This window comes from Lycium ferocissimum, chromosome 10, assembly GCF_029784015.1.
Source record: "Lycium ferocissimum isolate CSIRO_LF1 chromosome 10, AGI_CSIRO_Lferr_CH_V1, whole genome shotgun sequence".
Taxonomy (NCBI): domain Eukaryota; kingdom Viridiplantae; phylum Streptophyta; class Magnoliopsida; order Solanales; family Solanaceae; genus Lycium; species Lycium ferocissimum.
In genome coordinates, this window is record NC_081351.1 from 37,255,298 (window position 1) to 37,266,755 (window position 11,458).

The window sequence follows — 11,458 nt, forward strand, 5'->3', positions numbered from 1 at the left end:
AACTTTAACATAGTGTGATGAAGTTATTCTATATTTTATCTAGGGATATTCTTATACCAAAGTAATGTCTACCTTAAAAATTGACTAGTTCTCAATTACATTTTAAGTGATGGCTAAATATTAACACGATCCAAAAACTAATCATCCGAACTAATTTTTACAATAACATGCAAAGAAATTCATGACTTATGTTAGATTTCAGAATTAATATTCTCCCCATTTCATTTTATATGATAGATTTATCATTTATTACTAGCAGATTAAACTATTTTGATTTTAAAAATTGAGACTTATACATGTGGTTCTAATTTACAAAAATCATTATTCCATCCAACTTTATGTATATATAACTAAAAGAAATACACCCTCAATGTATTTAAAAGGTACACTAGGAATCTAGGATACTAGTGGATAGATAATCCAACGCTCAAAACATTTTGAGAATCTCTAACAACAATTCAATGGCTTCCACAGTAGAGCATAAAAACTTGCCTATAGATGTGGTGTTTTCGTTATTAGCAAGAAGCACTTCTTGAATTTTGCAAAAGGATTTATGAGAAACACTACCCAATTTTGGACTGAAAAAAAACTCAAAACATTACAAAGAAATTGGTAGAAATCACACTCAATATCCTAGAGCTTCACATAAAATTTGAAACTTCATGACAATGATGATTTTTCAGTTGCAGGGTTGACATGGCAATCTGTGAATTTTAGTCAAAATTTTGTCTCTTCATGGAAAAGTAACAATAGTTACAATACAAAACAAGATGTAATGAGGAAGGGACAAAACTACTATTACCGTATGAATACGAGCTGTGGCTAATACCAAAGCATAAACGAATCATTTTTTCCTCTTCCCTATGGAGAAGGGACCACAAAAATTGCTCTTGTTCTATTTCCAGGAAACAGAAAGAAAAATAAACAAAGATTATTGGTACCACATGAGTGTTCATCGTTTAGGCTTCTAATTACAACAATGAAAATACCAAAGCTAATTACAAACATACTCCACTTGTAAATGGAGATTTAAACCTCTTTAGTTGTTTAGAAACAACACCATATGTACAAGACCAGAGACCAATAAGACCTCTAATGAAGTAAAAAAATATCGAGCTTCACATGTCCTGCAGGCATCTCTATATACTCCTAAATTCGACAAATATACCAGATGATGTAAATATGTCCACTCTGAATGTTCAAATGAACTAAGTGACCTGATTAATCATGTCTTATGTTTTTTTTGTCATTTGTTCCACCAGCCTTCTCGCAAGCTTCACTCAAGCGGTCAAATTCGATACCCTGGTATGTTTCTAGGTTATTATACTGCATGCAAATCAGTTATCTCTGAAACTATGAAAATATGGTAGGAGAAGTAAATCACCTAAATCTGACGACGACACAAGATATATCATCTTTGCTGTCTCTCTTCAACGCTTCAGCTATTAATTGCTTGGCTGCTTTCTGGGGATCTTTAATTCTTCTAGCTATATCGACTGCCTCTTGATTAGACATCACCTGAATTAATAAGTCAAATGATGGAACTCTTGATCACAGCTCTGGAAACGATCACAGCTCTGGAAACAGAAAACTAAGGAAAAGACGCATACCTTCCAGAGGCCATCACTTGCAAGGATAAGAATGTCACAATTGACATCAACGTAGATATCGAGAATGTCTGGATCTGATCGCAAATGTGACTTAAGACTCTTATCTCCGAAAGCACGAGAAACAGCTAGCTGCCCGTTCACCCTTGCAACATCCCCTGATAAAAATGCAGCAAAGTCATCAATAAAAATACATCAAATTTTTTCCTGAAGAACATTGGGCGATGGAACCTCCAACCTATTGATATTACATCAAGATACATAGAGCATCACTCGCAGGCCCTTCGGGCACCATTATACCAAAAACAACCACCAACTACTACTACTACTAATAATAACTAAACATAATGTGATATGGGTGCACGTGAAGCTACTAATGCAGGCAGTGTAAGCAAATAGTTCCGAAACATAGGGCAACCAACACAAACCTACAAAAGGCAAGCAACTAAAGCAAAAAAAGTCACAAGCAAACGACAGCAACAACTACACCTCAGTCCCAAATAGGTCACAAGCATAGTGCAGATATTAGCAATAAGTTTCTCCCGATGATAAATGGTGCATTTGAAGTGTGTTAATTTGAGGAGTATTAAAAAATAAAAATAAAAACTGTTCCTGCACTAAAGAGTGCAGAGAGTCAATTTTAGCTACTTGCAAGAAAGATGACGAAAGGATGCAAGAATAGTCTGCCAAATACATATGGGCTCAAAAAACAATACTTTAGTCCAGAGAGCAGAAGCAGGGTTACGTATACACCTACTGGCTGATTACTGAAGTGAAAATCCCCTGTGTTAACTCAATATAGAAGTTATTGACGACGCTTGACCAGACAAGAAAAGAGAAAGGAGAAGAGGAGAAAACACAGAGATAATTAAGAGGACAATATGATGCTATTGTATTGTTATATTCTTCCCTTTTTCAGAAGCAAATACGACAGGAGCATCTATAGGTACCTGAATCCTTTTACTTGCAACTGATTAGAATTCCACAGACAACAATCAACAGTACCAGTGAAAATTTAAGCATAAGGACTTAGAGACAGATTAAAGTATTAGTGATCAAGTTAATGGGAGTTGATGAAACATGTCCGCCCATTGATACGGCCATATGGATTTTAAGACTATGAACGCAAAGTTTTCCTAAGATCTCAGTTAAAAGTTCAAAAGTCCTACTACTAATTTTGATAAAGTTACAGACAGGAATTAAAGTAAATCAGACCTATGAACACATCCAAAGTTTTAAGTAGGTCTAGTCACACTGGCGCAGCCACCTTGTTCAAAGGGTGTGAATTGACGCCTCTCGCTGGAAAATTACATTGTTTGGATAGGTAAATTTTAATGTACATATACTATATTTGAATCTTCTTGAATTATTCGTGTGGTTACTCCTTTATATTTTGGATCCCCATGGTTAAAAGAATTGGCTCCATCATTGTGTCTAGAGCTTATTAAAGGGACTTCGGTTTTCATAAAGTCTTATATCTTATTACAAAGTCCTATATGACCTAATTTCCGAGCATTTAAACAAGTAAAGAATAATATTAACTGAGAAAGATATCCTATCAGAAGCATATTTGCAGATTAAAAAAGCTACTCCCTCTGTTTCAATTTATGTGAACCTATTTCCTTATTAGTCCGTGCCAAAAAGAATGACCTCTTTCTATATTTGGAAACACTTTACCTTTATGCAATGATTTACAACCACACAAAATATATGTGACTCATTTAGGACCACAAGTTTAAAAGTCTTCTCTTCTTTCTTAAACTCCGTGCCTAGTCAAATGGGTTCACATAAATTGAAACGGAGGGAGTATTATTTTGGTTAATCTGATTTCTAAGACATTTAAGATTGACTATCAAGGTCAAACAAGCATGCGCAACTTAACACACTAGCGGTACTTGGCAAACATTAAAAGCAGAGCCAAGATACAAGGGGACAAAACATAAAGAATATCTTAACTGAAAAATGTTTACGAAGAAAAAAACAAAAAGAAGAATGACGCACTTCCTCGGGAGTTACTTCAAAATTTATGGAAATTTAATAGCTAATAATTTAAAAGAAAAATGCAAATTTTCAGGGAAGATTTTGAATGCTTGGAAGGCAGATTCTATATTGTAATCTATGGGTTTGAAAACTATAGTTTGTAGAATTTTAAATTTTTAATGCTGATGCGGAACTTCGACAATTACATAACGGATTGCGCGTACGAGGAAAGTCATTAGAAAGGGTTTTCCAAATCCTTAGGTTTTTTAGCTAAGATGGGAAGCCCATAATGATAGAGCTATTAAACCAAGTAAGTGTTCATCTGCATGCTCTCAAACCACAAGAGCTTGAATCAATTATTCAGGGAAGGATGAAAGAATTTCACTAATTCATGAAGATTTGTCAGAGTTTGAAGAGACATTGTATGAGAGACAACAAAAAAGAGTAAGTCCAGGGGTACTACAACTATACAAATAAAGACAGATCCACCGCTACCTATGTGGGGTAACCTACGCGGTCAATCCACTTAAACTAATATTATATCCTGTAGAGAGTCAAAAGAAAAGAAGAGAACTCTTTTTTGGAATTGGTCATGTTACAATCTATAAGAAGAGCTCCTTACATAGGAGTCTTAGGTTACATACAATGTGGTAAACAATTATTATGTACTCCTGACAAGGTAAGTAAATATTTTACCACAAAATACAAAATATATCCCGAGGAATATTATGATATACTCTCCAGTATTCTACTAGTTCAATTCAATGATGAACATAGAGGTGTTGCAAATCTAGACACGACTAACTTCATGAATTCTCTCGACTTTTAACAGATCATACTTTCCATTGTCTGTAATTTAATTGGATACCGACATTTCATTCGAGTTTGAAATGATGTAAATCATCCAAGATAACTGTATGATGTCAGTCGATATTAGCTTTATATGAATGGACTTGAATTCATAAAACTCGTAGAAAGATGTATCTAACGCTTTTGTTTATAGAAGTGTGTCATTACTTCCTTTTTTTTTTCTTTTTTTTTTGTATATATAAGTACATTCTCTAATGCCACAATAAAGAAATTATGCTCTCATAAAAGAAAGTTGAGAGGAAACGGCAATAAATACACCAAATAGCTATAGATTGAAGTAATAAAACGCATAAGTACAAATCTAACTCAGGCAGCTATAGATTGGAAGCATGGGAAATTAAGCAACTTGTGGTAGGTTTAATTTCATGCTATCTCCACTCCATATTGAGTCGACTAACTTATTGTTTTTTTCCATTTCCAGTTCATGCAACTCTTGCTTAAATATAGAGTCTTCCGCAGACAAATCTCAGAGTAAATAACATTTTGGTTCAGAAAAAACCTCTCCTGAACATTATTTGAAAAATTAGTGATTATCTGAGTATATTTATAATTAAGTAACCTATTCAAACTACCATTCTCAATCTCCTCATTGATCAAATGAAGTCATCAGTATCCCTCCCTTTCTTCCTAAGGATGGAGACAACAGAGAGTATAGCACAAAAAGTACAAAACTACTACCACTCTGATTATATAACTTTCTAGCATTGAACTAGAGGCAAATCTCAAATCCAGCAAACTACGGAGAGAAACGAGAAATGACCCAGGAAAAAATAAAAAAAAGAAAAGGACTGAGTATTGATTAGCAGGTCAAATACTCCTCCAATCCAATTTTACGTGACATTACTATCTGGGAGTGGCACAACTTTTTTCTTAGACTGATCTTCTTTACATTTTAAGATAATTTTTAGAACTCCAGATTTTGATACTTTCTCTATGGTTTACAAATGTGGAACTATTTTATACCAAGTGAACTGATGTCCAGCAAACCCAAGATCTGGACAATTTGACCCTCAAGTTTCAAAGAGTGTCAGTCATTTAAGGATGGATTGAGTACATGTACGTAACAAAATTTTGACTCCGATACACTCTTATTTAAAAGAAGAGAAAGCCAGCATTTCCAAGGATGCTATCGTAATATGATTACTGGTACGACTACTGAAAATCAATTGGCACGATGGAAGCTAAAGACAAACAAAGGAGGAAATATGATGGTTCGACATCATATTCAAGAGTTAACCCCATCATATTCTTTTGCACAGTTTGACTTATATATGGAGCATGACCTAGCTATCCCCCCACCTAAGTATGACCGGCTATGCAATGCTATAGGAGGAAATAGAGTTTGAATGAAGTACCTAAAAAGAGGGAATTTCCTACCGCTCGTGTTTTTGCTGCTGAATTTATCTATTGATAAGGAATATTTTTGGTGGACGATTAATTCTCAATATTTACAAAAACATATAGGAACAAACAGGAATTTAGGAATTTATTTCCTAGCAACAGTTTCTCAACAATAGGAATTTATTTCCTTTTCAGACAGCAAATTGTGATCATATTTCATGACACTTTTAGCGTAAACCGACCTCTTCAGTCTTAAAGAAAGGGACAGAGATGGGAAATCAAGGTAGCTAAGAGAAGAAAGAAGCGGACATCCAACGAAAAGGGAACAATTTGCTCATCGCCTTTGTACGAAATCCTTAGGGACTAAAATTTCCATTCCCACAAGGCTCCAAATTAAAGGAATTAAAAATGCAAAAGGGTGTTATATTATTAAAAAAAAAAAAAAAACTGCAAGTGGTTCAACAAGCACAAAAGATAGACGTGGCGCAGACTATGTTACATGAGTGCATCGAATAGTGTCTTTTGCACGATCAAAATAAATATAACAGCTTTATTGGACGATACAAGCCTTCTCACACCTGGAAACACATTTATAACAGACAAAACAATAAACCTTTCCTGCCATAAAACAATAAACCAATGAGTTTTACATGTTAATTATTGGGAATGTCAATCGCACCAAACTTTATCTCAGACAGACATTTTTCAATAACTGACTACATTGCTCAGAATTCAGGAAAGCACCTGGCATATTTGAGACAAAACCTCCTCGGTCCTCAATGCTGCCTCGTTCTGTATTTGGCTCGTGATCTATTGTCATCTGAATAGCTTGACCACCCCGAGAGAGAACAGCTCGTGAATCTCCCACATTAGCTACCCACAATCTTAGGCCATTTATCAGTATAGCAGTGACAGCAGTGGACCCACCTCGGCCCAAATTAGAACTATTTGAAAGTATTGTCTGGTCAATTTTTTCATAGGCTTTTGTGATTGCTTGGCGTGGATCTACCCAAAACTCCTCCTAGTAAAAAACAAACTCGTAAATGAGATGCCAACCACTCAAAATTTTCCGCTGCATTATATGTTTTAAAGCAGCAACTTGAAATTCAGGATGCAAAGAAAACCTACCTCCTCTAAGATTTTGGCAAACAGATGTTTTTGCAGATAAGAAGGAACATCATCCCCCAAATGACCATCATAAATTGCAAATAAGCCAAGCTCGTGTTCTTCTATCTGTACAAATTTTGCAACATGGTAATCTTCCATCGGATGATCAGCCTTCCCCTTCTCTAGGCTGAAACCATACTTTATATTACCCTCATGGCTTTTTCCTCGACCAGAGCTAGAAGAAGATCCTCCACCTACACACTGAGTAAGTAAAAGAAAACAGAAAAAGAGAAGTTAAAAGAAGTAAATCCACAACGGTGTTGAAAATAATGAAGATTGAAGACGAAGAACAGAAATATAACCTAGACAAGATGAGACATGAAATAATCAACGTCTAAGTGAAGCAAATTCAATCCAAAAAATGTTTAAACTCCAGTTGGTCCCAATTAAGCAAGGGTGCATCAGCCAATTCACACATCATTTATATATAGTTGAGCGGCATAGTTCCAGTTCAACTTTCCATCAGAAGTTCCGTGGCGTGCAAGTTATTTATGCTATCCATTTTTCTTTTAACAAGAACCTTATGCGAAACTTTAGTGATTGCACTTAGAAAATCCAGTAACTAGATATCGTAAGTAAACGTAACGAGGGCTAACGTTACCTGAGTTGTCTATTACAATTGTTGCATTCATAGAGGAAAAGACTACTTATAAGTTAATAACTCTTAATTCATTTGCAACATCAACTGAGTGTTGCTTCTGAGTTCTGCAGGACTTCACAATCACACCCAAAGCTCAGTTCTTGTCTTTATTAGTGTAAATAAACTCATAAAGACACCATACTAAAATATCAACAGAAAACATGAAAAATCAAAATTAAACTAAAGAACAATATTACCTGGCCACCAAAACAGCCCAATCTAACCATCTTAAATAACCTGCCACCAAAGTAAAAATCAGGCCTTGAGAATTTCTAAGCATCAACCAAAAATTTCAAACACACTGATCAAACTCTCAGGCAAAACCCACTCAAGAAACAACACAAACCTCATGAAAATCACACCAAGAAAAGGGGGGTAAAAAACATACACTTGGGTCTACCAAGAATTCAGTCAAACTTACCAATTTTAAACACAAACAAATGATGAGTTAAGTTTCTTGCATCACCAAGAATTTGCCCTTTTCTTCTTATGTGTTTTGCCGAACCAATTTGGCTAAAGAATGACACTAAACAACAAGAAAGCCAGCTAACACTCAAACCCCTCGCCTTAGCTTCACACTCACAACTGTCACAAGCTAACAAAAAAAAAAAAACTTCTCTTTTCCCCCTGTTTTTACGTTAATAGGAAAGAATTATTGAATCTTTTTCTTTTCTTTTTTTTCATAACCGTCTTCGTGACAATATTTTTGGCTGTTTTAGGGAGAGACAAGTGTGGGCAAAATTGGAAGATTAATAAATAAAATGTTGACTTCTCTGCTTGAACATGTCAATAAGGTTTGTCGCTTGCGTTACGGTTTTATATATGACCACAAATCTTCTATTATATGTACGACTTTAAGCGGTCGTTTGGTAGGTAGCCAAAATTATTTCGGGATTATAATTTTGGAATTAATTTATTTCATATCTTGGGACTATTTTATCCCATCTAGGAGATGGGATAAAATAATTCGGAGATAAGTGAATAGGAAGATATCCAAACTATATCTTATGGGATCATTTTGTATCAAATGTTTTACAATAAATTTATACCTTCTATCAAACATGGTATAAAAAATTAGTGCTGGGATATCCCAGCTTATACCATGCACCAAACGACCCCTAAATATATAGTATTTCTCTTTGAAGCATTCATTGCAGATTCTATAAAATCTTGACAATTCTTGAGATCAAAGTTCTGCATTTTATAATAGGAACAAAGTTTTGACCATCTGCTACTTTTAATATAATTGTTTCAATTCTCGAGAGTCAAATTATGTGAACTTTGACCATTTTAATTATTTTCATCAAATTAACATGAGAAAAATTGCGACTTGTAGTACTTTTCATAATAGTTTTTTAATATCTAAATTTCAATTGTAAAATATTGAGTCGATCTATTTCAATTTAGCTTCTAAAATTAATCAAATTGACTTTAAAAAAACTAAACATAACAACTAACAGTTAATTTCAATCATATTTGGCTAAATGAGTGATGACCAATGATCACAATTCAAATTGTAATGTACAAGTGCTAATTTTAGTGGCCTCACGAGTACTACTGTCCACAATGTCTAGTTAGCACAAAAAACTTTGCAAGAGGAAAGTAGTAAACTCTATGTGGTATCTTAATGTGAAGTCCCTGACAGAGTGCCGGATGATTAGGAAAGGCTAAGGTGAAGGATTAATAGACTTTCAAATTGAGAGTTGCTAAATTGCCGCACCAATTTAATTCAAATTTGGCCACACTTATATAAAAAGCACCATAACCTCTATTGTACAGTTTTAAATTAAGATAAACTTTTAAAAGAAAAGATAAAAATGACATTAAGTAAGCATAAATTATTAAATTTGACCTAAATAGACATGAATTTATCTCATTTGGGTCATTATGGCCAAAATAGTGTGGCAAAAAGACCTTATTATTTCAAAAATTGATTAGCTTCTAAAAAAGAAGATATGTACATACCTTGGGCAAAGAGAAAAGTAAAACGTTAATTAAGATAGAACACAAATCTATATGGTACACACGTTCAATATTAGCATATTCAAGAGACAAATGTATAAGTTTTGTTGGGCCAAATGAACAATATTTACCATGAGTTTGGACTGTTGTTTATTCCTAAATCAGTGACTCAAAATAACAATTGAATTTGTATTTGGAGGCCAAGGACATGGAGATTATAATGTTCAAATATTAAGTTCTTGATTCTAAGAACTTTGCTTAAAATAACAAAAAGACATATAGATAAAGATAAATCATAAACTAGTAGAATAAAGAGTAGGAAAGATCTTATCGAATTGTCTCCGGCGAAATTGTCAGGTAGCGTCACCCGGAAAGTAAGAGCTTGTGTGCTTGCTACAAGCAGAGAGATTATATGGTTTTTATGATGAAATCATATGAGTTACAAGTGAGGGAGAAGATTCTATTTATAGCCTAACCCTAAGTAACGTCACGCATGTATTCAGCCCCTCATAATGATCATTATCTACACGTTGAAGCTGTGATATACGTGGGCGTGTAATCGCTAAAGTAATTCCAGATTTCTCGGGATCGATTCTCTGGTGAAACTTATCGTATGCGGTCATTGACGACCTACCAGCCACTTTACATCAGGGCAAAGCAAACAGTCTCTGGTGTACCGGGCTCAGCATAATCTAGGAACATGCCCAGATGTCGTTATTTGGGCACATTCTTGAACTCGCACCGAAACCAACCTTCGTCGAGTTGGTTCTGACCAAACTCGATCTGCCACGCTTCATTTCCTTAATCGTCCACGTGCCGAATCAGCATTTTGACTAATACAATTATAACATTAAACTAGATAAAGAAAAGGTGTGGAGTGGGGGGTGGACATAAAGATTTTTTTTGTATTTTCACTAGTGTCCCTTACCCGCATTAGATCCGACTATAAGTTTCTTTCCATTTATTTATCTTCTCATAAATATTGTTTATTTCATAATTCTCATGTTAGAATGATAGTAGTTGACTTCTACAATAGCTCCAAACCAAAAGTTTCTACCTGTGTATATTTTAGTCCAGCTAAATGCTAATCATGGATTTTGTGTCCCAAAAGAATTGGGCTTTTTTCCCAAGGTCCTTAGCTGACAACTTTTCTTAATCATATCCCACCTATGAATTATTATAAAAGACATCCTTGTAGAGTTATTTAAGCTTTGACTATTGAACATTCGAAAAAAAAAAAAAGTCGGGATATTAATTATCTTATCTTATAAATCCACTAAGTGCTATGCTAAACTTTAGAAAAGTTTTATGATCATTAATAGTCCCTGTACTTTTCTTACTATTTTATTAGAGTTGAATCTTGCGTAATTGTTAAACGGATTTTTCTTGGAACGAGTACTAACAGCTCTTTACTAACAATTAATTGTTCACCAATTAGTCCTCGCAAAAGTGGCATGTCTAAGGTATCAAATCAATAGATCTTAGTTTTATTTCCATAGAGACTGGAGTAACTTTGTTTTCGCAAATGTTTGTATTCAATTTGCCTGTTGTGTGGATAACTTTGTAAAACTCTATGAAGTCGCATTATCATGCAATAGTAGGTCGTATGAAGTTTGATGGTGGACCAAAAAAATAAAATAATGTTTTAACCTTTTATACAGCTATCATAATAAATAAATAAAAAGTTTAGTAGAGCTAATATATCCATTTTATTTCCATCTTTGTGAAGAAAAAAATTGTCCAATAGAACATGCTGTAAATAATTATTACAAAAATATGCTGAAATCACCTAAAATAACAAAAAGTATTCTAGAGTCCAAGTTGAAAATACATAGATAGTGGTTTAATGTCAATACATTAAAAAACTTTAAAGAAAACACAATCTACAAAA

General features: G+C 34.2%; 1 protein-coding gene across 2 annotated transcripts; it reads right to left on the reverse strand.

Annotated features, from left to right (window-relative positions):
- Positions 1-773: 773 nt before the first annotated feature.
- On the reverse strand, positions 774-8,456 carry LOC132033726 (probable protein phosphatase 2C 9). 2 transcript variants are annotated; one of them, XM_059423773.1, is made up of 7 exons: positions 8,027-8,456; positions 7,803-7,842; positions 6,927-7,166; positions 6,543-6,819; positions 1,611-1,765; positions 1,385-1,518; positions 774-1,302 (listed from the first exon to the last, which is right to left on the reverse strand). In XM_059423773.1, exons 2-7 carry the CDS (start codon positions 7,830-7,832, stop codon positions 1,281-1,283), a joined length of 858 nt encoding a protein of 285 aa, XP_059279756.1. In that variant the 5' UTR covers positions 7,833-7,842; positions 8,027-8,456; the 3' UTR covers positions 774-1,280. The 2 variants fall into 2 exon arrangements, with proteins under 2 accessions (XP_059279756.1, XP_059279757.1); XM_059423774.1 differs by lacking the exons at positions 774-1,302; positions 7,803-7,842 and having other exon boundaries at positions 1,381-1,518; positions 8,027-8,455.
- Between the last annotated feature and the right edge of the window lie 3,002 nt (positions 8,457-11,458).

What these genes read in the sequence shown, in the direction of transcription:
- LOC132033726 (XM_059423773.1), bottom strand. Translation starts at nt 7,832, where the DNA reads ATGGTTAGATTGGGCTGTTTTGGTGGCCAG. An exon ending in TTGCCAAAATCTTAGAGGAG is followed by an intron (nt 6,820 to 6,926) that starts GTAGGTTTTCTT and finishes GTTTTTTACTAG; the next exon opens with GAGGAGTTTTGGGTAGATCC. An exon ending in CAAGTGATGGCCTCTGGAAG is followed by an intron (nt 1,519 to 1,610) that starts GTATGCGTCTTT and finishes TTATTAATTCAG; the next exon opens with GTGATGTCTAATCAAGAGGC.